Source organism: Arvicanthis niloticus, chromosome 9 (assembly GCF_011762505.2).
Source record: "Arvicanthis niloticus isolate mArvNil1 chromosome 9, mArvNil1.pat.X, whole genome shotgun sequence".
In the NCBI taxonomy this organism is placed as follows: domain Eukaryota; kingdom Metazoa; phylum Chordata; class Mammalia; order Rodentia; family Muridae; genus Arvicanthis; species Arvicanthis niloticus.
Window position 1 is genome coordinate 25,341,953 of NC_047666.1, and position 27,297 is coordinate 25,369,249.

The following is a 27,297-nucleotide window of genomic DNA, read 5'->3' on the forward strand; positions in this document are numbered from 1 at the left end:
CCACTCTCCTAACCTTATGCAGAAGCAGTTGAACGTGTTGCTGTCTGGCTAGTCACAGGGCCACAGCCTGCCCCTTGGTTCTGTGACTTCAGTCCCTCGACGACAGAGGTGGGTGAGTTTGCACCCAAGTCTTGGATGTTCCTGCACGTGACACCTTCAGGGTTTGAGAAAGGTCTTCACTTCCTCATGCTTTTGCTTTCGTGACTATAAAATCCTCAAGCCCTGCCTGAGCCAGTCTGCTAGAATGAGGTAATATGCTTCAGCCAAGCCAAGATGTCCTGAGACCCTGACAGCTGTCCTGCCAAGCTTGGTAGATGAGCCAAAGATTCACAAGCTAAGTAAAATTTTATTATTTTGTGTTACTTTTTATACATGACTGTAGTGTTAGCGAAAGGATGCCTCAGAAAACATGACTAACACAGAGTTGCCATTGCCCCAACAACAACCACAACCACATTTATTCAGATGTACTTAAGAGGAAGGGTTAGTGGTTTGCACCTGAAGTAGCTGCATTTGCTTGTTACTATTAGAGAAGCAATTAGATCCTGACTGGTGCCCACAGGAGAGAGCTCACAGGTCCCCTTCCAGAGGAGAAGCGAGGCAATACTTTAACTGTATCATTGGAGATTTCCTTAGTCTGGAGATAAAGGTGAAGAAAGTCTCGCCAGTCTTCTGGAAGCCCATGCCCTGATAGAGAGCTAAGGCTGCATACTGCAACATGCTGGTGGCAAGGACAACTTCACTGAAGCCCTGCATCTGTGCAAACTGGAGGACAGTCCTGACCAGAGCTTTCCCTATCCCCTCTCTTCGGTGTTCCAAGGACACAGAGAGGTGACGTAGCTGTAGTTGCTTCTTCTGCAGGAGGGGATTGTTCACCGGCAGCGCAGCCACTATGCCCACCGTCTGACCTCTAGACTCAGCTACCCAGAAGCAGGAGTAAGGAGAACTCAAGTAGGTTCCGGTGATGTCAGCCATGTCTGTGTGCAAACACATTGTTATATACTTTTCCCAAGTGTATCTTGCAAGGAGCCATAGGGCGACAAAGAAGGTAAGGATGGACAGAAGAACCAGAAGCCAGGAGCCTGAGACCAAGAATAGAGCAAGAGGGACCCCGAGTAGGAGCAGGAGGGTTCGGGGCAGCAGCAGCATGTGGCGGAAGGAGGCGGGGATGTGCTCCTCCATGCCTCTGCGGAACAAATCCACCACACTCCTGTGGTCGCTGTCCTGGTATTTTCGGATACGATAAGGAGCCATGGGAGACTTCTGGGTCTCAGATCTCAAAGGCCAAAGACACAGCTACTTCTGACTGTATGTTTCCCTGTAACTCTGAAAAAGAGAAAAGAAACCATGTAAGTCCCCCAACCAAGTTTCCAGCTTGCCATTCACCTGCTCAAGGGTGTGTGTGTGTATGTGTGGTATGTGTGTGTATGTGTGTGTATGTGTGTGTGTGATGTGTGTGATGTGTGTGTGTGTGTGTGATGTGTGTGTGTGTGTGTGTGTGTGTGTGTGTGTGTGACCTAAGAGGAAAACTATCACAGGAAGAAACCATAAGGCCAGACACACTAGTTGGAATATTATTTTCTCTGCCTGACTGGATTAAGTGACACTGGGCATATCACTTAATCTCTCTGGACCTATTTCTTCACCTGCAGAATGTGGTAAAGAAACATTTGCCTTCTAGACTCCCCTAGAAGCACTGGTGGCCCCCTTCACTTCTACCCTCCTGGCCCTATTACTGGCTCTCTAAATTTCTTGGAGCATTGTGATAATGCCCTGTGTCAGCCAGATCTCCAAGTCGAGCCCCTTTGATCACTCTTTCTCTAGAGTGTGTACATTGCAAATCCAGGATTTCCAAGAACGAGTTTCAACAAAGCCATTTCCCCTCAACTCTGAACATTTAGACTTTTGAGAAAACATGAACAAGAAAGTCCTGATACTCCAGAGAAATGCAGAGACACCCTCCCCAACCTTGCCCCCAAATATACTCACCTAGTTGCTCAGAGCTAAGGGTCTAGATCGGTCTTAGTGCTGTGCTTGTGACTGACTGTGAAACTAATCTGTGACCTGCCATTTATGGAGGTAGCAGCCTTGGTAGAAACCTCATTGGCTAGAAGCTGGATGTTTGATAATTATAAACCACAGAGCCAAGTAGCTGGGCTGTGAAGAGGGACATTCCGGTCTAGTCAACTTGGTGACCGCCACAGAATGAGCCTGAAAGGGAATCAGAATTTGAGATGGCTCAGGGGTCATTACCGTCATGGTGGAAGGCCTGCACCTCACCTCCGTGTCCCCTCCGGGGGCATTAGTTTCTCCTAGCACTCTTGCCCCTCTCTGAGGCCCCTCTGCTTCCTGCTCCCCTGCTATGTTGAGCCCAGGGATTCTGACCCTCCCCCTGAGCTCACTTGTCGCACACAGGAGTGTACATCTACTACCTAAGAACAAGATCCTTCATTGGTGGGCTTCTCCCTGCCCAGGCTGCACTTGCTTCCTTTTCTAATGGCTCCTGGTGGTCTTCACTGACTTCTCTATCCCTTCCTCAGCCATGTGTTGGTGAGCCTACCATGCTGCATGAGTCTTCTCAGGCCCCAGACTTAGAAAGACACCCTTCTATGTAAAAATGTCCCTGTGGAAGAGACCCACTTAGGCCCTCAGCTCATGGCTTTCATCCTAGGGTGAAGCCAGTATTTGTAGCATTTAGCTCTGTGTGTGTGTGTGTGTGTGTGTGTGTGTGTGTGTGTGTTGGAATAAACTAGGAGCATTCCCTCCCCCATTCACAGAGCTAGACCCACAAGCAGAGGCTGATTCTCCGAATATAAGTTCAGTTCAGTGGGGAATCTCAAGGCATTGAAATAAAGTATGTATTACCGCACACAGGGCCCACTTTCCAGTAGCTGGTGCAAATGAAGAAGAAGGCTTACATAACAGTCTTACACAACCTCTCTTGGCAACAAAGATGGAAATCCAGAGGGATCACGGATCAGTAGCCAGAGCATCGCCACTCCCACCATGACCTAGGCAGAGGCGGTACAGGATTGTGGTGACCTTGTGGCAACATGTGGTTCTAGTTTGGTCTTTGGTGAGTTTGGCTACCTCTGGGACACACACCCTCCAGATCTCTCCTATATGACCAAACAGCTTTCTTTGCTGACTCGTTCATCTGAGGAGGATCTGACTGAAGTGAGCCTGAAGTAGATTAGGATAGCCCACACAACATTCCTGCAACTTAGCAACACATCTGTGTCCTTGTGCATGGTTCAGTGGAGTGGAGGATATTCCCAGAGATTCAAGCTGAGGACAGGCTTTAGTGCCCGTCCATCCTCAGCCCTTGCAGTCTGGCCCTCAGCCTCAGTTTCCAGAGTGGAAGCTTCCAGACAAACTCCTTCCAGACTGGGACAGAATCCATCTGGAAGAAGCTGGCCAACCAGGCTTCCCTTCCTCCTGGGAGGTAATAAATTCTTTCTGGCCTTAGTCTCTAATGACCTGGAGTTGATGATTAGTGTGGGGATAACCCCCTAGGGGGAGTTTGGGATTTCTAGGCAAAGCAGAGAGAGTGCAAAGGTCTTGTGCTTTCTTGATGCTGAGAGCAGCTTCAGCACCCACTCACTGTACCAAGTGCTGAGTTCACAGTTGGTAGTTTCAGGTTGTCATGCCCCCTAACTCCAAGCAGATCCACGTCTCTGGTGAAGTTGCTGGTTTGTCTGTGCCACATTTCTGGGTTCATTTTCTTTGTTGTCATTTTCCTCAAGAGCTGTGATACTAAAAAAACCTGATCCCATTTTATTGATTGCTGGTTTGAACTCCAAAAATGGGTTCTCTTTCCATCCTGAAATTGTGGGTCCAATAAGAAGGCTGAGTGTTGGTTGAGCAGCAAGGTTGACTTGCATTCTCGGCCAAAAGCAGAAGTAGGAGATGCTCCCAAATCTACCTCTATACCCACTGTCATCTGTAGTGGAGAGTATAAAATACAACTGAAGAGAGGGGTAGCCTAGAGAAGAGATGGGAAATCATCTTCTTGGGGATGAGTAGAGATTTTCCCAGAATTTACACACCACATCTGTCCCCTCTTTATACAATTCTTTCTTTTTCTCATTATGGCAATGATAAGAGTCTTGGGGTGGCTGGGGTGTCATCAGAATTCTAGTGCTTTACAATGAAGTTATAGATGTCTGCTGGGCACTCTGGCAGCCTTTCTAGTTCCAAACAGAACCCGAGTTAATGCCATCGTATACATCTGTTAATGTATAAGCTGTCTCCGAGAGTTTAGTTTTCTCAGGGGGTTGATTATTCTGGAAATGAACATTCAGATTTAGACAAGACTCTAGAAAAGCTCTTTTGTTTCCAGTAGTGACAAGAGAAAACTTAAGCTCTCTGTCTTCTACTCATATTTTTACAGGTGGGGTCAAAGTGGCAGCTCCCAGTGGGCCATGACACTCCCACAGGACCCTTAAGAACACTGCGCCCACAGCTTGCTCTCTCTACTCCCACTGATCACGGATGTGAATTTAGATTCTTCTAAATTGTTTTATTGTTTACAGTGACAAAACCTATAAAATGTAAGTTAACATTTTCAGTGTAAAACTTTGTAGCATTTTGTCCATTGACAATGCTTTGACCGCTGGCATTTATCAAGGGCTAAACACACTCATAGAAGCAATGGTTTTCTATTTGACAGTTTGGAATTATATAACCTTGTCTTGACCCTTCCCATGATGCATTTGATTTTAGATATACATAATCAATTATGTAATTAGATAGTTTATCTCTAAAAGTTCACTTACATGACATAGTTTGTCTCACTATACATGTTCCCCAAAACCACTCTGGGCTGAATTGACACCCTCTCCCTTACACAGGCGATATCTCAGAATATACCACGATGGAAAGTATCCACAAAAGTGACTCTAGCAAATCTTAGGGGTATTGGAATTTATTCACTTAGAGTGAGGAATATATTCATCTCAATGGGAGTAGGGGTCTTAGGTTGCCACATATAGTTAGGAGAGGACATATGTGCAGATTACAGGCAGGTGAGGGTCCCAGATTGTCAAGGGCATTGTTAGAAGGAAGATGCATGTATAGTCCAAGCCAAGTGGAGTCTCAGGTTGCTAAACTGTTCTCTATGCTTACCGCCTCAATAGAACTGATTATAGAAAAACGTGTCATGATTACCTTGGTGTTGGATGCCCCACTGATAGGACTGGCTTCAGTAGCTTTGCTGGGCACCCTGGTAGATCATGATCTTTACATGACAGAAGAGGTTTTGGTATATCTGAATTATTTAAACTGGCATGTAAATGGGAATCATAAAGAAATCAGAAAATGATCAAGGAAAGGGAAATCAGATGAAAGACTCTGTCTTGATCGGTTGAATATAAATATGGAAGGACTTGTGTTAGATTGGAACATGTAAAGAAAAGGTTGACCAAAAAGAAGCTATGTTTGTGAGCTTCTGGAAGGCCTTCAAGTTGTAGCCTGGCAAGTAGCTCAAGACAGCCATGCTGACTTTAATAAGGGTAGAGATGCAAGGTGGCCCAGGAAAGAATCTCAAAGACGAAGCAAGTGTCTCACGGAGAATGGCTGTGCGCTGTAGAGGTCCTGCACCACACACACACACACACACACACACACACACACACACACACACACACAATTCTGCTACTACATCCAACATTGCTTTTTTGAGCAAACAATTGATCAAAAGCAATGAGGTGTTTTGTTTATTTGCTTGTTTTTGTTTTTGGGTTTTTGTTTTCGAGACATGGTTTCTCTGTGTAATAGTCCTGGCTGTCCAAGACTCACTGTGTAGACGAGGCTGGCCTTGAACCCCCAGAGATCCATCTGATTCTGCCTCCTGAGTGCTGGGATTAAAGGGGTGCACCACCACACCCAGCTGCAATGAGGTATTTTTATGTTGTCTTAAACCATATGAAATGTTTGAATAACTGACTTAGTTGCTGACTCATGTTAAGAGTACTAGAATGTATTGTATTGTATTGTATTGTATTGTATTGTATTGTATTGTATTGTATTGTATTTATTGAAATTTTCTTAGGCCGGGCAGTGGTGGTGCACACATTTAATCCCAGCACTTGGGAGGCAGAGGCAGGCGGATTTCTGAGTTTGAGGCCAGCCTGGTCTACAGAGTGAGTTCCAGGACAGCCAAGGCCACACAGAGAAACCCTGTCTCGAAAAACCAAAATAAATAAATTTATTTAAAAAAAAAGAAAGAAAGAAACTTTCTTAGAAGGACAGTGGTGAACCTTCAGAGGTCTTGCACATCTACTGCGAGCAAAGCTTTGTCATATAGTTCTAGCATTTGAGTGTCTTAAATTTTAAGTATCTGGAAGAACAAGGACCAGAGAAGTAAAATAACTTCAATGAAGGTACCTGTGTGGGTAAAGAAGACACTGCCAGGAGCCACAAGGTTATTGAGTAAAGACCCCAGTGTGAGGAATGGCTTCCTATAAATTGTTGGCCAGGGAAGTCTGATTTCCTATGCAAGACAGGTATTAGGAGCTGGAGAGATGGCTTAGGGGTTAAGAGCACTTGTTCTTACAGAGGACCTGGGTTCTGTAATAGCACCCATAATGGCAGCTCACAACCTCTTCTGACCTCTGAGACACCAGGCACACATATGGTACACGTACATACATGAAGGCAAAACAATCCCATAAAAATAAATAATCTAAGAATATTTATAAGAAATAGGCTATTATGGTTGCTGTTTGTTGGGTGGCAGAACTGGTGGCGAGCCACCACTGATGGCGGTGCTGGATGGTTTCATTACAGAGCATGGACAATAAGGCTGGGACTTAAGTTGAAAAGTCTTTCCCTTTCAGATTTCATTTTTCAGAGCCAAATTGCTATGCTGGCTGCTGGAGGATAATTGTTAACAGTAATTCTATAATCTGATAATCAAGATAGACTTGATGATAGGTGTGCTGGCTGGTGCTATGTCAACTTGACACAAGCTATAGTCATCTGAGAGGAGGGAACCTCTATTGAGAAAATGCCTCCATGAGGCTATAGGCCGACAAGCCTATAGGGCATTTCCTTAATTAGTGATTGATGGAAGAGGGTCCAACCCATTATGGATGGCTCCATCCTTGGGCTGGTGGTCCTGGAATCTAGATGAAAGCAGGCTGAGCAAGCCATAGGAGCAAGCTGGTAAGCCGAACTCCTCCATGGCCTCTGCATCAGCCCCTGCCTCCCGGTTCCAGCCACCTCAGTTAAATCCCTGCCTTGGCTTCCCCCAATGGACTATGATATGGAATCCAAATAAACTCTTTCCCCTCGAGTTGCTTTTGGTCGTGGTATTTTGTCACAGCAATAGTAACCCTAACTGAGACAATGTGATAGTGCCACAGTTGTTATCTACGTCTTCTGGTTGTATTTAAGACATACTTCACAGGAGACAACTCACATTTGGCAGTGTTAGTAAGCTGGAAACGTTGACTGGATTAGTCATTGAAGGGACTCTGGTCAGCTCAAGCATGGCGAGCATGGCTCTGGCTGGCCTTGCCCTTCTCCCCCATTCTCTCTGCCTTGCTAAAAACCATTAGATTGCATTTCTAAAACTAGCCACCGAGGTCTAGTTCCTTATTTGGCCACTTCCTCCTCCTGCTGGGACAGATACCCATTACCCTTCCCCTTTGCCCCCTTTCTTTCCTGTCCTTTGTTCCTTTACTCTTCTCCCCAGTTTTCTATCTCTCCACCCCCACCCCTCTGTTCTGGAACTCACTCTGTAGACCAGGCTGGCCTCCAACTCAGAAATCCACCTGCCTCTGCTGGGATTAAAGGCATATACCACCACTGCCTGGCTCTGTCTTTGTCTCTTAGTCCCTTCCCTTTGTCCTTCTGAAGCAAATAAATCTCCTTTGTGCTAAGAACTTGGTCCTCGGGTGTCCTGAGCCAATTCTCAGGTTTCCTACAGTCATGGGCTCTAGAAAGGAGGGTATTGTTATTTTGTTGTTGTTAAGTGGATGTTGTATGTTTATAAGTCACCTTCTAAACATTTCTGTTCACACCCAGAGATGTCTGAGGCTGTTACGCACAGTTGTGGAGAGGAGTGTTTTTGTTTTGTTTTGTTTTGTTTTGTTTTTTGTTTTTTAGTAGGCAATGGTTACAGTGGAGACTCATAACCAGTCAAACAACAGAGAATATGTACCTTTTGCTGTAGCCTGTACTGTTGACATTTATATCACCCTGTATGTGGCTCAAGAAACATTAAGGAAGAGTGAGCTGAAAGAAATTACTGTGTGAAGGGATGTAACATTGTGTAGCTTTTCCGTCCAGATTGAAATATTTTCTTATATTTATATTATATTTATAAAGGGAGGCTCATGAAACCCCTAAGATCCATGGGACCCCTCCCAACGCTTACACTAGCAGTTAACAGTCATTGCTAGGAAGAAGACTCTGTAATGCAGGGCGTGCTGAAGACCCAGACATGAAGCATATATAAATTGTTATCTGTGTAGAGCTGGCTTTTGGTTACCATTCTGTCTGAAGCTTCTTCCTATGTGCCCATCAGTAACCCCTCATGGGTGCTCCCATAAATAACTCCAGTAAATGCATCACGGTGCACTGTGACCTCTCTAGGGGAAAGATATTGGTTTCACGTTTCCCCAGAAATCATACACCCTGAGCATCTGTAGCTCCGTGGAGCTCTATCCCTGAGGGACTGATGCCTCCCATGGTGGTCCCACCTGCCCAGGACTCCTACTGATCTCACCACGACAATTTTCCTTGTCCTGTTGGCCTTCTCTGGAATATGCTCCCAGCATCCTGATCCCATACATGCTATGGAAGACAGGGGCTATTTCCTTGCTGTTGTCTATACATCACAAAGTACAGGGAACTGGTTAGGGAACCTCCCTTATGTCTTGTCCTATGGCTCTCTAGACCAGGCCTTCCTGCATGGGAAAGATGGTGCAAGCAGAGAGAGAAAGAGACTCGAGGAGGTAAGTTCAGCACCTTCCTTGGCACACAGGGCTGTCTTAAAGGGTCTGCAATAGAAAATTCAACTGATACAGGGTACAAGGTAAAGATACACACCGTGGACAGTGGCCTGGTTAGGATGGATAGAGGAACAGACTTGGATGATTGAGTTACGAGAGACAGGAGGGCATAGGGCTGTGGAGGCAACTGGTGCTTGGCAACACAGCAAGGAGCAAGAACTGTGTGCACGGCACATGAGAGGCACCTGCTGCTGGGAAGCAAGTTACTCGGACTCAGAATCACTCCATCTTTTGCCAAAGAGCCTACATGAAGCAAAATGAAGCTGAGAAGGCCAGTTGGCAGGACAGCAGGGAGTTGTCAGTCAGGTCCCTGGGTGACGGCTACCAGCAGGATGCAACACCATGGCTGGGCAATAGTAGCCTCAGTACTGCCTGGAGATCACACATTACCAAACAAGGGGAACCTAGACGCCCTTGATTGAAGGACCCACTGGGTTTGAAGTGATACAATGAAAGCCACTCTAGCTGCACTGTTTGTTGGGTACTTTATGGGTTCCTTTTTCCTACCAGTCTACTCCAGCCTCATCCCTTACAACCCTCCAACACAAGATAGGAGAGAAAGGCTAGAGGGTTAAGGGGGTGTCAATATCATTAGACTACTTCTTGCTGGTTAGGAGGTGCCAAGTTCCTTGGGGCAACTTTGATCTTCATTGTGGGGATACATTCAACCAGCAACCACCAACCAGCAGCAGGAGGAGCAGTGGGAGGAGCAGGAGGAGGAGCAGCAGGAACAGCAACAGGAGCAGCAGCAGCATCCACAATTCCTCTTTGGGCTTTGACGCTTATTTACCCTCTCAAGAATCCCCAGAATTCCAAATACCATACATTTGCAGAAATTATTTACAGCTGACAAAATTACGCTCCTGCCAGAGCACGAGGCAAATCACAGTCAGCTGCTGTGGACAATCTGAAGCAGCCTCATATCCCATACCTGTGATTAAAACAAAAACATTCCCATAACATTTCTGTGTTTTTAAAGAACCCAAAATCTCACTACAAGACACCAAATGACAGTGCATTGCTGGAGACAAAGGTGTAAGGAAGAGAAGCAGTGTCTTGGGCAGCAGTACTAAGACTGACCCCACCCCATCCATGTATTTGAGTCTTGCAGGATGGCAAGGTCAAGCTTAAGGCACCTAAGTTCTGTTTCTTGGGACAGAGAATGGTGCCAGCCTTAGACCCAAGAGCCGTATGTCTGGGACACTCTCCTGTCACACATCCTCTTTCTGGACCTGGGGGAACACTCCATGCTTGGCCTCCACTTGTTGATACTAGTCCAAGGGATTGGGTCTAGCCTATGCTAGTAGGGGGCCACACATCCTGTTCAGGTCATGAAAACCAGTTCCACTTCATCAGTGGCCACCAACCTGCCACCTTTAGGAAGGTGACCTTAGTGGAAACAGTGCTTTTATTGCCTCAACTCTGTCACCCTAACACTGTCAAATAGATAGTAATACAGTAAGCATGAAAATATGCTTTTATTATTTGTTACAGTACAGTAATTGGAACCTGACCTATATGGTAAGAAATAAGGTTATAGTGCATGTTCCTGAGTAGAAGGAAAAGAATACATGAAACGAATTATAGAAAATTCAAGTAACCATTTAACAATGCCGCTCTCTAAGTATTTTCCTGTCCTTTGGAATCCCATAGCCTCATAGAGGGCTATAGCACTTTGCTGTATGATACTGGTCTCAAGGACAACATCACTGTAGCCCTGGTCCCGTGCAAACTGAAGGACAGTTCTGACCAGTGCCTTCGCTATCCCCTGTCCTCGATGCTGTGAGGATGTAGACAGGTGGAAGAGCTGCATCTGCTTCCTCCCTAATGGAGGATCCTTGACTGGCAGAGCACCCACCGTGCCCACCACCTGCCCCCCAGACTCAGCCACCCAGAAGGAGCCATGTGCATTCAGGTAAGACTTGGTGATGTCAGCCATGTCTGTCTGCAAACACAGGGCCACATACTCCTTGAAGGGCTTTCCAGCAAGGAGCCGCAGGAGTAGGAGCAGAAAGAAGATGCACATAACAGCCAGCAGCCAGGAGCCAGACACCAGGACTATGGTCAGAGGCACTGCAAATAAAAGCAGGAGGGTCTTGGGCAGCAGCAGCACATAGCGAAAGGTGGCAGGGATGTGCTCCATCATGCCCCTGGAGAACAAGTCCACAACCTGTTTGTGGTCCCTCTCCTGGTACTGGCGGATCTGATAAGGAGCCATGGGGGAGACTTGTGGGTCTCAAATATCAGCAATCACAAGAGAGAGTTAGACCTTTCTTCACGCCTTCCTTGAGCCCTGCAGGAGAGAGAGAGAGAGAGAGAGAGAGAGAGAGAGAGAGAGAGAGAGAGAGAGAGAGTGTCACATGAATTTCTGCACCCTCCACCCTGCCCCCAGCCTCCCAGGAGCCATATAAACTTTGCTCAAGGGTGTGTCTTCTTGTATCATACAAGAGAATGCAGAACACCACTGAGAAAAAGCACTGGGTCAGCAACACCTGATTAATCCCCAGGTTCTAGCCAACTGACCATGAACATGTCACTTCGCCCCTCTGAGCCTGCGTGTGTTTATCATAGAACATGGAAATAACACCTGGTTTCTAGGTTGCCTTCAGGATTTACTATGGTGATCTATATGCAGCAGAGACATAATTTGGGCCTTTTCCCTCTCCCCTCCTAACCCAGTTATCTGGTTCTCTGGTATTTTGATACCTTAATATGGCACACTGGAAGGAGGAGGTGGTGTCTCCTGCTATTGGTTTCTTCTTCAGGGTCTGTAGACAGCAGAATCCCATGTTCCCATGAGCACGTTTCAGAAAACCCTATTCTGCCTTGTTGGCATGACTTAATCTGCCCAAAGGGCAAAAAGTCATTTTCATCACCCCACCCTTAAATCCCCAGGAAGGTTGTCAGACTGCAGGTCCACAAGAGACCTCCTGCCCAGCCTTGACCCTCTATCCTCTCACCTGGTACCTCAGAGCTGAAAGTGTTCAGGAAAGCCTCAGCCTCCAAATGCCTTGCAAAGAAAATACGCTAGAGCCTGCCTGAGTGCTGGGGAGCAGACTCAGCCTGGCACCTCATTGGCTGCCTGAGTGCTGGAGCAGACTCAGCCTGGCACCTCATTGGCTGCCTCTTGAGTAATCATAAACCAAAGGTTAAGGGCTGAAATACGATAATGGCGGGCGTCCTTGTTCATTTGATTTGCGATCACCATGGGATTATTGTAGCCATATCTAGATGACAGGCTCAAGCAGGCCTAAGGAAGAGGTTGACAGAACACCAGAAGCTGTGCCTGTGAGCTTCTGGAAGGCATTTGATCTCAACCATTGAGACACTGAAGAGCCCTTTATCCTAGTTTGATTTCTATTGCTGTTATAACCATCATGACCAAAACCTATCTTGGGCAGGAGAAAGTTAATTTGGGTTATACATTCCATTCACAGGGAGAATTCTCCATCCCTGGGAGAAGCCAAGGCAGGAGTTAACGTAGAGCAGGAACCTGGAGGCAGGAACTGAAGTACAAGGCATGGACAAATGTTGCTTAGTGGCTTGACCACTGTGGCTTGCCCAGTGTCCTTTGTTATTCCTCTCAGACAACCTGTCCAAGGGTGGCTGAAGGAGCCCCTGCAGGTGTTCAGGTAGGGAATGAACCCAGAAAAGATGAGAATGAAAATTCGGTTCAGATTGATTTCACCAACCTGGCTCAGACTCAGGGAGTCTGGTGGCAGACAGTTCATTGTCACCATATTTAAAACACAGTGCAATCTGGGGAAAAGTTTCCAGGCAATAGTCAGTCCCATTTCAGGTGTGCAATAAAGCTGACAGTGTGACTACTTAGAAACTCCTATACAAAGTACATGTGGTCACAAAGGTGGGCTCTATAGCTAAAGAGACTTGACTCTATTGTGGTCTCTGACCAAGACAGCATAGAGGTCAGCAGGCCATAAAGTACATGTGACATTTCCCCCAAGGATGGGTTCTATTAACTGGGAGCTAGAGATAGACTCTGGGATAAACATTCTTGGGGAGGTCTGCCTCTATAGCAAAAAGTGGGTGAGGTCTGGTGCTACAGATAGCAGTAAAGGTCACCACGTCATTAACAATATCTACTCTTGCCAGGAGGTGGTGGCGCACGCCTTTGATCCCAGCACTTGGGAGGCAGCAGCAGGCAGATTTCTGAGTTCGAGGCCAGCCTGGTCTACAGAGTGAGTTCCAGGACAGCCAGGGCTACACAGAGAAACCCTGTCTCGAAAAACCAAACAAACAAACAAACAAACAAAAAACCAACAACAACAAAAAAAACCAAAAACCAAAAACCAAAACAAAAACAATATCTACTCTCAGCTTTCTGGTCAGGAAAACAGGCATTTTAATCTGCTCTGTTGAGGAGAGGCTCCTGTCTGTTGAATATTCCCGGTTTTCCTAGTGATCTGTGGGCAAAAAGACCCCTGTGCTCCCAACATGTGGCTGTCTGAGTCAGTGTTCTTTACTGTTAAGAAACACCACAACTCTGGCAACTCTTGTAAAAAGAAAGTATTTAATTAGGTGCTTGCTTAAAGTTCTAGAAGATTAGTCCATGGTCATCGCGGTGGGAAGCAGGCAGGCATAGCGCTGAGCAATAGCTGAGAGCTTTACATCCTGATCTGCAGGCAGCAGGATGAGAGACAGACTGGCCCTGTCACTTTTGAAGCCCCCCTCCCCCGTGACACACCTCCTTGAACAAGGCCATACCTACTCCAATAAGGTCACACCTCCTAATCCTTCCCAAACCGTTCCACTCCATGGTAGTCAAGAATGCAAATATATGAGTCTATTGGGGCCATTCTTATTCAGACCACCACAGAATCTTTCCTTACTGTTATTAGACATTGCTAATTTATTTTTAGTGTCTTTTCAACCACTGAATCACTAGACCAAGTGAAGTTTTCTTGAAAGGGCCAGCAGTGAGCCTTCAGAGGTCTTGCCTATCCTTTGTAAAAAAAATTGTTTCTTCATACAGTACTAACATTGGGGTATAATAAGAATTTGTGAAAACATCTGGAAGAACTGGAAAAACGACAGCAGGGTAAGGACATTCATAACACTGAGATAGGAACTTGCTTCAGTGCCTGTCCTCTAAATAAATGAAGGTACCTGTATGGGGAGAAAAAGAAGCTCTTAGGAGTCATGTTCTTCCAGAAGACATGGGTTCCTTGAACCTATATCTTGGGTGGCCCACAACAGCCTGTGACTCCAGCTTCAAGAGAGTGCATGTGCGCATGCTTGTAAACACACACACACACACACACACACACACCATACTTTTAAAGTCTTTAAAAAACAGATGAGCAAAGGTCAGTGAGGAATCAGAGCATTACTGCCCTATCTGTGTGCCATGGGAAACCCCGTAAGCATCTCAACGGGTGAGGCACAAGAGGGTTTAAGGATCCCAGGGAGGATTATATAAGAGTGAAACAGCAACTCTTGACCACAGTCATTAAAAATGCAGCTCAAGGATCAATAGTCACAGTGGCACCACTCCCATCTTAAACTGACAGTCACTGGGCAGGTAACGTGGCAGAGTGGTGCGCCTGTGGTGGCCTTTGTGCCAGGGTGGTTCCAGCAGGAATTTTAGCATTTCTTGCTTTAGGGCACATGATCTTGATATATTTCCCTTACAGTCAACTGCATTTTTAAAATTGACGTATTTATTGGCTAGGAAAATTGACAAGTGATTGGGGTTTGATTTTGACAACATGTACAGAGTAACTGGAGTGTCCTAGCACAGTTCAGCAGGGTAAGGACATTCATAACACTGAGATAGGAACTGGCTTCAGTGCCTGTCCTCTTAGTCCAGCCCTGAGTTTGGAAGCTTCCAACCAAACCCAGGACTCTAGTCTTGGACCAGAATATAAACCTGTCTGGAAGAAACTTGCTGAGAAGGCTTCTCTGCCCCTGGACAGGAGAGAAATCCTTCATGATCTGAGGATTATGATATGAATGTGAAGACAAGTGTGTGGGGAGGAAGAAACAAGGCACCCCAAAACCACTTTTAGGGAGTCTGAAAATTCCGAGCATAGCAGAGAGTGGAGCAGACTTTGTGCTCAAGTGTGCGCAAGGCTCAGACGCTTCTAAATGTTAAAGTTCATGTTTATGGGGATGTGATCAGGACTAACTGCAGGCAGATCCCACATCTCTGGTGAAGTTGATGATGTGCCTGTACCAAATTTCTGGGTTAATTTTCTACATACTGAATTTTTTAGGTGTTTATGATTAAAGAGTTAAGCTCTTTCTATCTTTTGGACATCTGGCGACCCAGTGTGTCTGTCCTTTTACACCTTCAGAATTATGGAGCCATTGGGAAGGCTGAGTATTGATTGGGCAACAAAGGAGCTGTGTGTTCTTGGCCAAGAGCAGAAGTGGGACACATTCTCTATCCACTGTTGCTCTGGAGATGAGAGCTGCCCAGCAAGAGTGGAGAGGAATGGACCAATAAAGAGGAAGAAGCCCATTTCCTCTCTGGGAATTTGCATATCACTTCCTTCTGCTTCCTTCCTGTCCAGTTCTTTCCTCAACGTGGCAAAGTCTACTATCTTGGGGATGGAGGGGGTATCATGGAATGCAGATAACAATGAAGTCCGAGACTGTCTGGTGATCACTCTGACAGCCTTCTTTAGACTCAACTAGCCAGCCCACCTAAACTAAATTACCTGGGTAAGGTGACAGTATGAATAATCCAGGACCTTAAGCTATCTCAGCTAGCTCCACTCCCTCAAAGTTATGATTTTTTTTTTCTGGAAATGAACATGTAGATTTCTAAAATATACTAACCAAGCTAATTATTTCAGTAATTACTAAGAGAAAAATTCATTTATAGTCTCAGGGTTGGGCTTAGATAACAGTTTAGAACTGGAATGTTCCTTTATTGAAGGCTTTGTCACCAGCTGGTGATGCTGTTGGGAGGTTGTAGATTCTTTAGGAGACAGTCATTGGAGGTGTGTTCTAGGTTACACTAGGTCTCTAACCTGTTCCTTTCTCTTTCTACTTTCAGGCTACCTTAGGTCGGCAGTTTTACACTTTCAACTAGTTGCTGGCTTATTAGTGGTGTAGTCGTTATGACTGCAGCAAACCACCCTCTATTTGTATTTAAGACATGCTATAACCAGAAGCACCTCACCACAACAGTCTCCTTACCATAGGCCAAACTGATAGGGCTGAAGAACCACGGGCTGAACTCTCTGAAACTGTGAGCCAAAATAAAACATTCTTCCTTACAAACTGACAACATGGATATTTGCCTCAGAAGTAGAAGCTAAATAATCAACTGATCCCTGAAGTCCTAGACATCTGACAAGGAAGTCCAGGTCTCAGAAGCAGGGTAAGTCAAAAAGAAAAACAAAGAAGTGGACATCTCTCTTATTGTTTTAAAGTAGAGAGGACAATTGTTTATTCTCCCTGTGCTTAGGACATTGTCTTTTTATTTACGTTTTTAAAAGCATATAAAACTGGATTTTGTTATGTTATTTCAATGCATGGATATCATTATACTCTTTGCTTATATTTGCTTCATAGCACCCTTCCTCCTGACTCCCAGAGCATTAAAAGTTTCCTCTTCTCAGGCCACTCCTATACCCAGACAGGAACTCCAGTAGAGCAATAGAGACACCAACCCACCCACAAAATTTTCAACCCCAAATTTATCTTGTCTACAAGAAATGCAGGCATGGAGGAGGGAGCAGAGACTGAGGGAACGGCCAAGCAATAACCTGCCCAACCCGAGACCCAGCCATGGTCAAACACAATCCCTGACACTACTAATGATGCTCTGCTGTGCTTGCAGACAGGAGCATGTTGTCCTCTGAGAGGCTCCACCCAGAAGCTGACTCAGACAGACACAGACACCCAAAGCCAAACAGTGGATGGAACTTGGGGACTCTTATAGAAGAACAGGAGAAAGGATTGCAGCCCCTAAGGAGATAGGAACTCCACAGGAAGAACAGAGTCAACTAGCCTGGACCCTTGGGACTCTCAGAGTCGGAACCACCAACCAAACAACATATACAGGGTGGATCTAGGCCTCCCACACATATGTAGCAGATGTGCAGCTTGGTCTTCATGTGGTTCCCAAACAACTGGAACGGAGGAGGGGCTATCCCAAATGCAGTTCCCTGTATGTACATGGGATATGTTTTTCTAGCTGGGCTGCCTTGTCTGGCTTCAGTGGAAGAGGAAGCACCTAGCCTCCTTGAAGTGCCAGGGTGGGGGGATACCCAGAGGGGCCCCCACCCACTCAGAGGAGAAGGGGAGGAGGGATGGGAGGAGGTGAGCGGGAGGTCAGGGCAGTGAATGGGATGTAAAGTGAACAAGTAAAAAAAAAATTAAGCTGGGTGGCGGTGGTGCACGCCTTTAATCCCAGCACTTGGGAGGCAGAGGCAGGTGGATTTCTGAGTTCGAGGCCAGCCTGGTCTACAGAGTGAGTTCCAGGACAGCCAGGGCTACACAGAGAAACCCTGTCTTGAAAAACCAAAAAAAAAAAAAAAAAAAAAAAAAAAAAATTAAAATTAAAAACGTTTCCTCTTCTTGGAGATATGCATTTATCTAACAGTCGACAAAGCCTCTTTCAGCTGTACACACGTGCTGACTTCTCAAGGAACTCAGTATCTTCTTTCAGATGGTCACCTACAAGGTGGTTCTGACCTCCTAGAAGGCTAAGTGCTAGCCTGTTCCTTCCTGTACCAGACAAGACTGGCAACATAACACAAAGAAATGTCCCAGGATGGACCTCCGTTTGGGGAGAAGTTAGGGGCTAGAAGGAACTGTTTTGTATTGGAGTTGTGGCACTGTCTGAGTCTGAGGTCTTTCCCCTGGGATCTGATGAAGATGACCATGGGGGGAAGAATATGTCACTTTCACCTAGGTACAAGATGGAGAAGGAGTTGATAGAGAATTCCAGAGCTAATGCCATTGATCAGGAAACTTCTCACAAGCCTCAAACAGTGGGGCCTTATGGCTTACCCCTCCCTCACACAGGCTTTTTTACTCAGTCACGCCTGATTCACAAACAAGACAGGATTAAGACCAAGGACAGGGCCAAGGTGTTTGGAACATCATAAAAGGTCACCTTATCAAGTTGTGCTCAGATCCTAGCTGAACTGCATGAGAGTCTTTGAGTTCCCTTTTCATCTTCCTAGTGGTCAAGAGTCCCCAGGGACACATGTGAACCTCCACAAGGAACACAGGCCTGAGATCAGCAAAGGCTCTGGTTTTGTGACATCTATAGGTCCTGGACAGGAGTTGGACCCTAGGCCAGGGTGTATAACGCTTGGCTCTAAACACTTACCTTTTCCTAATCTTGTCCCCAGTGGGGCCCCTGCCATGCCATTTGCTTAGCTCTTCTGGGTAATGGCTAACAGCACCTCCCCATCTTGCCTTAGTGGTTATTCACACAGTTGGTCAGTTCCTGGGATTCATTATCATTCTTCAGTCATCTCTGAACTGCTCAATCCTTACTGAGGCTGCAAACTGCAACCTAAGCTCCCTGGAACACATAGTATAGCCCTACTATGGTGAGTAGAAAAGGCCTACATAGGGGGTCCTCAGCTGGGATATGTGTGTGTGTGTGTGTGTGTGTGTGTGTGTGTGTGTTGTTATGTATGCATGTAGTGCATGTAGGTACATCCGCACATACCACGTGTTTCTGTTTCTATATGCCCCAGATGGATGTCAGGTGTCACTCTGATCAATTTTGAGATAGGATCTCTCAATGAACCTGCAGCTCACTGATTCAGCTAGACTGGCTAGTCAATAGGTTTCAGGATTCTACCTGTCTCCATTCCACTTCACCAACCTCCAAGGCTGCACTTTTCAGTAGATCTGGATACTGTCCTTCAGTCCCTAAGAGCATTGGACACACAGGTCTTTAAGCTTTCTTGGTCTCTTTTTTTTCTTCTCCTTCCTTCCTTCCTTCCTTTCTTTCTTTCTTTCTTTCTTTCTTTCTTTCTTTCTTTCTTTCTTTCTTTCTTTTTTGTTTTGCTTTTTTGTTTTGTTTTTTTGAGACAGGGTTTCTCTGTGTAGCCCTGGCTATCCTGGAACTCACTCTGTAGAACTCAGAAATCTGCCTGCTGCTGCTTCCCAAGTGCTGGGATCAAAGGCGTGCACCACTACCGCCCGGCTCTTTCTTTCTTTCTTTCTTTCTTTCTTTCTTTCTTTCTTTCTTTCTTTCTTTTTTTTCTCTCACTGTGGTTTTAGACTGCTGTAAATCCTTTTCTTAATTCTTGATGAAGTCTATACATGCAGATTCGGGTGTAGGTTCCCCACAGCACAGGCCTCTCCTCTGCACCTTCCTGGAAGAGCAGAGCTGGTCCTATCTACTGGACTATGTAGATTTGGCCTCAGAGAACAAGCAGCCAGGAACACAACGGTAAGAGTCTGACTCCAACTCTCCCTGGAGTTCCTTCACATAGCATCTCAAATACCAATCCCATATTTCTGAACACAGAATTTTCCAGAACAAATGCACACAGGTTGGTACTTGCTTTGGGACAGAGACATTAATGTTCACGTTTGTGTTAAACAGTTTCCTCCACTCCACCCCACCCCCTTTGTGGAAGCAAAGGAGAAGATCATGAAATCCTAAAAAAATCTTAAAGACTCAGAGGCCCATCTCTAACGTTATATAAGCAGTTAACAATTGCCAAGGAGAACAGATCCTTCGCCATGCAATAGTCTGCAGGAACTCTTCCAGTGAGTTCTCATCAGTCATTACTATGTTGGGGTGGGCTTCTGGTTATATAGTTGCCTGAGTACCCATGATGCTCTAAGAAAGGTCAATAAGCACATTGGTTCGTCACAGAGCATGGAAGGACTCATTTCTTTCATCATCGCAGTATCTGGATGTATCTTCATGCCTCCACAGGAAAAGTTACACATCAGAGGCAAAAGCCCAGGCCCTGACGGATCCACACCAGTGAGGAACTGGAGCTGTAGGTATTGTCCTCAGGCACCCGAGTCTCCCCATCATGTCACTATGAAAGCTTTCATTTTCTTGCTGTCCTTCCCTACAACTCCCATTTGATCTCCACTATCCACGGTCCATGTGTGTCCTAAATATTTAAAAACATTCTCATGCTATTACATATGTACTTCAAAGGACAAGGATCATTAGAATGTGCCTGGTGCCCCGGAAGAAGAAGCACCAGATCCCCTGAATGGTTAATGGTTGTAAGCCATCATGTAGGCTAGAAATGGAATCCAGATCTTATGTAAGAATAGTCATTGCTCATAACCACTAAGCCAGATCACCAGGCCTGCCTCTCTGTCTCTGGAGGTGTCCCTGGAAGCCCTGACCCTACTGTATGAGGAAAGCAGGAGACTCAGGAAGACAAACCCCACACTTCCCTGATATCGGGCTGTCTTGAGAGGCCTGCAGTTGAGTATGACGCTGATGCAGATATCAAGAGTCAATAAGTCACTTGGTTTGGACAGTGGCCTGGACGGAATGGACAGAGAGCAGATATAGATGGCTGAGTTGTCAGACAAGCACCGGGAAGCAGGCTTGAAGAAGGGATGGCGCTCAAGAGGGAAGGGCAGCCTTGTTGCAGGGCAGGGGAAGGCAAAGAGCGTTGTGTGGGACCAGACTGTGGTCCATAGTCCCAGGTGATAAGTTACTTGGGTTTGGAAGTACTCCATGACTTGGCAAAAGGACTTCAAGAAGATAAATGGGCCTGTGACAAGGCAAGTTGGCAGGATGACAGTCACCCATCAAATCCCTCAGAAGAGATATCTGTGACCAGAATGAAATGACAGGCTGAAGAGTAGCCCTGGTGCTTCCTGCATGTCACAAGCGATTCTATGAGGGAACCCTGGACACCTATACACCTAATGGCACTGCCGTGGTAGAGACGAAATGGCATGAAGTCAGGCAATGTACTGAAGACTAGTAGGATGGAATTATCATGCCTGGGGAACCTACACTTCTTGAGCTCTGGACCTTTGGGATGCAGGATGGGTCTAGCTTCAGTTGCAAGAAGTGGTAGAGGTGAAGTTATAGTCTCCAATTCTACACCCTCTTTCTGGGCCCACATATCCTCCAGAGACTCACACTGGCCCATAGGCTGAATCTAGCCAGTGCCAGCAGGAACTACACACGTTAGTTGGGCCATGAAAACCATCCCACTGAACCAGTGGCCAGTGCTGCCCCTCTGTCAGAAGTCATTTGAAAGGTATCAGAGCACTTCGTTTGCCCTCGTTCTTCACTGACCACCAAACAGGCAGGAACACAATGAGAACCACAAAGACAACTGTGTGATTTTCCACTGCAATACGGCAGTCATTTGTTCCTACAGCACAGTGAACTAGAGGCTGACAGATACACAGAGAAAAATCACAACTCATGTTTCTGAGCAGAAGGGAGTGGGTATATAAAATGAATTAGAGAAACATCCACAAGCCATGTGAGTATGTCCATGAAGGATTCACCTGTCTTCTGGAAGCCCATGCTGTAGTAGAGAGTCACAGCACCTTGCTGCAAAAGGCCAGTCTCAAGGACAACATCACTGTAGCCCCGATCCCGTGCAAACTGGAGAACAGTTCTGACCAGCGCTTTTGCTATCCCCTGTCCTCGATGCTGTGAGGACACAGACAGGCGAAAGAGCTGCATCTGCTTCCTCCCTAATGGAGGATCCTTGACTGGCAGAGCACCCACAATGCCCACTACCTGCCCCCCAGACTCAGCCACCCAGAAGGAGCCATGTGCATTCAGGTAAGACTTGGTGATGTCAGCCATGTCTGTGTGTAAACATTTGGACACATAATCCTTCCAGGGTTTGCTGGCAAGGAACACCAAGAATAGGAGCAGAAAGAAGATGCATACAACAGCCAGGAGCCTAGAGCCAGACACCAGGAATATGGCAAGGGGCACCCCAGCTAGCAGCAGGAAGGTTCGGGGCAGTGTCAGCAGGTGGCGGAAGCCTGTGGGGATATGCTCCTCCATGCCCCTGGAGAAGACATCCACGACCTGTTTGTAATCCCTCTCCTGGAATTGGCGGATGTGAAAAGAAGCCATGGGAGAACTTCGTCTCGAATCTCAGCATCCACGAGAGACACCAGATCTGTTTATATTGCTGCCTCGTAGCCCTACAGGATACAAAGGAAGCCAGGTGCATCTTCTAAACCTCTACTCACCACCCAGCTCCCAGCCTCCAGCCCCAGAGATTTCCATGACCACCCAGGAGGGAGCAGAACACCAACACTGGGAGTAGATGTCAGTTTCCAGATTATACCCTGGACTCCTCCCCTGCCAAGTCAGTGAACCTGGGCATGTCAACCTCTCTGAGCCTGTGTGTGCTCATCTACTGCTCAGGGTAAAATATACCTGGTTTCTGGAGTGATTTGGGGGATTTAATACTACAAGCTTGTTACAGCATAGACATGTACAGTCCTCTCTCCTCCTCTCTCCTTACCCAGTTACAGGCTCCTCAATCTGTGGTACACTGAGATGGTACCCCCGTGGATGGAAGATGTGGTTCCCAGTTGTGTTTCCTCTTCAGGATTTATAAATACCAGAATCCCATGCTCCCAATAGCAAGTTTCAGTAAATCTTCTTCCCCTGGTTAGAACAATTCAATCCACTAAAAGGCAAGGGTCAAGCCCCAGGCACCCTACCCTTGAACACCCAGGAAGGCTGTGGAATTCTAGACACCCAGAAATACCAACCTTGTCTCTCTGTCCTCTTAGCTGCTACTACAGCTGAGTGTCCGGAATGGCCTCAGTCACTGGTGACAACCAGAACCTGCCGGGATCTGCCCCACCTCTGGGAAATAGACTTGGTCTAGTGCCTCATTGGCTGGCTCCTGGATAATCATAAACCAGAGGTCAAGACCTGGAATGTGACAGAAGAAGGCACTCTCATGCACTTACTTTATGATCCTCACAAGACTAACATGGAGAAGCAAGGTCTGCGATAGCTCTTGCTCCTATGGAAGGCAGCCATCTCTCTTCATGGCTTCTTCATGTTATACCATCTCTTGCCCAGGATTCTTGGTCCTGCCTGAAGCCTAAGACATACCTGTTAGGTGAACCTTGGGACAGTGCAACTCACCCTGGGCTTACCCTGGTAGAGGTCTCATTGGCTAGCACCTGGGTGTTTGATAACCATAGACCCTGGCGAAAGAGTTGGGTTGTGACGAGGCAGGGAGCCAAAGTCTATCTGAGGTTGAGATCTCCACAGAATTAACCTGGAAGGGAGGGGCATCTGGGATGGCTCAAGGGTCATTACTCTGGTGGGAGGCTGCAGCTCATCTCCTTGGCCCTTCCTGCCCACAGCCTGTGTCCTGTCACAGTTAGTTCCCTCCGATGCCCACTTTGGTCTCTGCATGCACCTGCTAGGAGGAAACTAGAACTGGAGGCACTCCCTTTGACCTTTGACCTCACATGCTACAAGCAAGAACCCAAGTCTGTGGGCTCCGGGAAAACAGCCTCAGTGCTGAGTGTGCCTGCTCCTTGGCAATGGGTTTGGGTGGCCCTCACGGACATGCTGTCCCCGTTCTCACCTTCCCATCGTTTTGTGCCCAGCACACAACAGACCTGGACAAGGGTACCTGCATGAGCTCTAGGGGTTGCTCATAGGTGGACGCCATCCCCACTCCTGTGGCCACACAGTGTGGCTTAAAATGTGGACTGGGTTAATGATTTCAAATATTTGATGTGAAAGTAAAAAAAGTTCCACCAACTGAGGACCACTCTAGTTCAAGTCATCATATTTGATGTGTGTGTGTGTGTGTGTGTGTGTATGTGTGCACGTGCGCGTGCCTTACAGGACACTAAGGAAACAAAAACCAAAATCCAGGTCAAGTGGCAGAGCAGGAGCTTGTGACTTTTCCTGCCCTCTGTGTCTTTATGTGCACAGTGTTCACTGGAGTTTTCTCAAAGCCCAGGAGTCTAAATCCCCCAGGAGACTTGAAGGAGGGTTGGACTGTGGACTTTCCTGCCATTCTGAGCACAGGATGAGCTTCCTTCCACCAAATGCCATCCTAAGACAATGAGAGCTGAAGCCTAGTTCCCCTCTGCCTCAGTGTCCCAGTGTCAGTGACAGCTGGTCAGTCTCAAGTTCACTTGTATCTCCTGAGGATAGGAAGTGTGCATTTGCTGTTAAGGGACAGTTCGTTGTCATCTTAAAAAGGTTCAGTGCCAAAGACACCAGATTGCTGGAGATTCAAGCCATTGTGATCCCAGGTAGCTGGTACTCTGCAGATATTGATGGCTCCTGGCAACAGCATTCCTGGTGACCCATAGAGAGGTTTATGGTATCAAGGGTGTACATGCTCCAGGATGGGTGGAGGCCCTCAGGGAGAAAGGGTGGGAGAACCAGGGTCCCAAGAGACCTACCATCATAATTCAATGTTGTTTGTACCTGAGACAGAGTGTAAGCCACCATGAATTCAATAACATAAGCACCCCAACAGAAATAAAGGACTACTGGGAACCCAAGAAAACCTACATAGAGATGCAGATGTAAGGCAAGATGGGGTACACTGGCACCCTAAAAGAAGGAAAGAATACCATGCAGCAAAGGATAGAAGCACCCAGAATAGGATCTAGGTCTTCTGTGTATATAGGCATGGGAGGGGGCGGTGCTCTGGCCACCATCAGGGTGCCCAGAAGTCCTGAGACTTCCTACAGCGGAGACATAAGCCATATAAAAGTAGGTTTGGTGCAGAGTGCTGGAGAGATGGCTCAGTGATTAAGAGTGTTGGCTCTTCTTGCCTTCACGGCCACTTCATGCATGTGGTACACAGACATACATACAGGCAAAGCACCCATACACACAAAAATAACAGATTTTTTCAAAAGTAGGTTTGTAAAGATGACAGGGCTCCAGAGTCTTAGTATTGAGGGTCCTATTCCACCCCCACACCTATCCTGTTCAAATGATTATGGGATGCACAATTAATAGGAGTCCAATTTTATCTTGACATCCACAGTTACCTTCCTGGGAGGTTATGCTGTTCTGACAGGGGATGGAACTAGAGGCAACAGAGACCTCTGTCCCTCCTTCTGCACTAAACATCCCATGCGTGAACCCTAGCACCCTTCCTCAGGCCCCTTCCTCACTCTTACCATGTGACCACCCTGTTCCAAGTTCAAACTTGTGTACACAGTAGTATCCACAGTAAGAAGCTGTAGGGAGACTGAACTAGGAGCCCCCTCCCCCATTCACAGAGCTAGAATCACAAGCAGAGGCTGATTCTCCGAATACAAGTTCAGTTCATTGGGGAATCTCAGGGCATTGAAATAAAGTATGTATTACTGCACACAGGGCCCACTTTCCAGTAACTGGTGCAAATGAAGAAGAAGGCTTACATAACAGTCTTACACAACCTCTCTTGGCAACAAAGATGGAAATCCAGAGGGATCACGGATCAGTAGCCAGAGCATCGCCACTCCCACCGTGACCTAGGCAGAGGCGGTACAGGATTGTGGTGACCTTGTGGCAACAAGTGGTTCTAGTTCGGTCTTTGGTGAGTTTGGCTACCTCTGGGACACACACCTTCCAGATCTCTCCTATATGACCAAGCAGCTTTCTTTGCTGAGTCGTTCATCTGGGGAGGATCTGACTGAAGTGAGCCTGAAGTAGATTAGGATAGCCCACACAACATTCCTGCAACTTAGCAACACATCTGTGTCCTTGTGCATGGTTCAGTGGAGTGGAGGATATTCCCAGAGATTCAAGCTGAGGACAGGCTTTAGTGCCTGCCCATCCTCAGCCCTTGCAGTCTGGCCCTCAGCCTCAGTTTCCAGAGTGGAAGCTTCCAGACAAACTCCTTCCAGACTGGGACAGAATCCATCTGGAAGAAGCTGGCCAACCAGGCTTCCCTTCCTCCTGGGAGGTAATAAATTCTTTCTGGCCTTAGTCTCTAATGACCTGGAGTTGATGATTAGTGTAGGGATAACCCCCTAGGGGGAGTTTGGGATTTCTAGGCAAAGCAGAGAGAGTGCAAAGGTCTTGTGCTTTCTTGATGCTGAGAGCAGCCTCAGCACCCACTCACTGTACCAAGTGCTGAGTTCACAGTTGGTAGTTTCAGGTTGTCATGCCCCCTAACTCCAAGCAAATTCCACGTCTCTAGTGAAGTTGCTATGCCAAGTTTTGAGGTTCACTTTTCTATATAAAATCCTTAAGACCTGTAATACTAAAACAGCTAAGCCTATTTGATCTTTTACTCGTTTTGACCCCAAATGGGTTTGGGTTTTTTTGTTTTGCCTCTTGAAATTGTGGAACAGATAAGGCTGAGTGTCAGCTGAGCAGCAAAGGAGATGTCTATTCTGAGCGTGTGCCTTTCTGAGAAATTCTATTTGGACTTCTTGATTTATAGGCTGAGGGTAGGACCTAAATTGTCTATGCCTGAGGCTCCACAGACCTAAGAGAAGCGCTGAGGGTGGAGCTTTAAGTTGGAGGCAATGCAGACCTTATGATAGAACCCATCAGGGTTCCCATTCTAGTCCCGCCTCTAATGACTGACTTCAGCTTTCAGTCCTCCCCCCTATTTGTGCAGTTGGGGACCAAAGTGGCTCCTCCCACTGGGTCCCTTAGAACACTGTACATACAGGCTTGGTCTCTTCCATTTTTTGTTGGCTTCAGACTTCTGAATTCTTTTCTTATTTCTTGATGAAATTTCTACAACATAAAATTAACCTTTTACATTAAGAAACTCTGCAGCATTTGGCCCACGGGCAATGCTTTGGTAGGCGACATTTCTCAAATGCTACCCGTTCCCAGTACAGATCTCAACCTGTGTTCCTACAACAGTGGCTTCCTGGTTCCTGTCTCTGTAAACCCTGGGCACCAGTTAGCTCTTAGGCGTCTGCACTCAGCTCTTCTGGCACGATTCCTACTCGCCACGTGGACTTCGGCAATCTGAGTCATCCCTGAACCTTCCTGCTGCTCTTAGCTCACCATGTGACCCAACAACCCCGTCTGCCCATCCAGGAGTGGGTACAGGCACCTGTATAGCATAGGTCCCTTCTTCCCACCCTTCGGGAAGAGCTGAGCTAGCCATATTAGACTATAATTGGGTCCCAGCCTTCTTTGAAGATGCTCCACTCAGACCACATCCTGGAAACTGATCTCATGTTTCCAGAAAAACTCAAATCATGTTACTTGCCTTGGGGACTGAAGACGCCTTGAACCCACTTCCGGGTTGAACAGGCTTCAGGCAATATGTATGGCAGCTGGTGTCAGGGACGACGCTTTCAGGAACACAGGCCTCAATCTCAATGATTGCCACGATGCAAGCTGGACAAAGATATG

At 46.7% G+C, this 27,297-nt stretch overlaps 3 protein-coding genes and 1 long non-coding RNA gene across 10 annotated transcripts; 1 reads left to right on the forward strand and 3 right to left on the reverse strand.

Moving 5' to 3' along the window:
* Positions 1-326: 326 nt before the first annotated feature.
* On the reverse strand, positions 327-27,297 carry LOC117715419 (N-acetyltransferase family 8 member 7). 6 transcript variants are annotated; one of them, XM_076940020.1, is made up of 3 exons: positions 11,191-11,309; positions 2,919-3,011; positions 327-1,326 (listed from the first exon to the last, which is right to left on the reverse strand). In XM_076940020.1, exon 3 carries the CDS (start codon positions 1,252-1,254, stop codon positions 571-573), a length of 684 nt encoding a protein of 227 aa, XP_076796135.1. In that variant the 5' UTR covers positions 1,255-1,326; positions 2,919-3,011; positions 11,191-11,309; the 3' UTR covers positions 327-570. The 6 variants fall into 6 exon arrangements, with proteins under 6 accessions (XP_076796135.1, XP_076796134.1, XP_076796136.1 ...); XM_076940019.1 differs by having other exon boundaries at positions 2,866-3,011; XM_076940021.1 differs by lacking the exons at positions 2,919-3,011; positions 11,191-11,309 and adding an exon at positions 27,152-27,297.
* LOC143443469 (uncharacterized) lies at positions 2,182-7,577 on the forward strand. Its single transcript, XR_013112477.1, has 2 exons — positions 2,182-3,076; positions 4,394-7,577. It is a non-coding gene; the product is annotated as an uncharacterized LOC143443469 (long non-coding RNA).
* On the reverse strand, positions 10,475-11,238 carry LOC117715418 (putative N-acetyltransferase family 8 member 5). Its single transcript, XM_034512216.2, has one exon. It carries the CDS (start codon positions 11,236-11,238, stop codon positions 10,555-10,557), a length of 684 nt encoding a protein of 227 aa, XP_034368107.1. The 3' UTR covers positions 10,475-10,554.
* LOC117715420 (N-acetyltransferase 8) lies at positions 21,298-22,843 on the reverse strand. 2 transcript variants are annotated; one of them, XM_034512222.1, is made up of 2 exons: positions 22,707-22,843; positions 21,298-22,127 (listed from the first exon to the last, which is right to left on the reverse strand). In XM_034512222.1, the coding sequence occupies exon 2, from the start codon at positions 22,054-22,056 to the stop codon at positions 21,376-21,378; it is 681 nt and encodes a 226-aa protein (XP_034368113.1). In that variant the 5' UTR covers positions 22,057-22,127; positions 22,707-22,843; the 3' UTR covers positions 21,298-21,375. The 2 variants fall into 2 exon arrangements, with proteins under 2 accessions (XP_034368113.1, XP_034368112.1); XM_034512221.2 differs by lacking the exon at positions 22,707-22,843 and adding an exon at positions 22,454-22,599.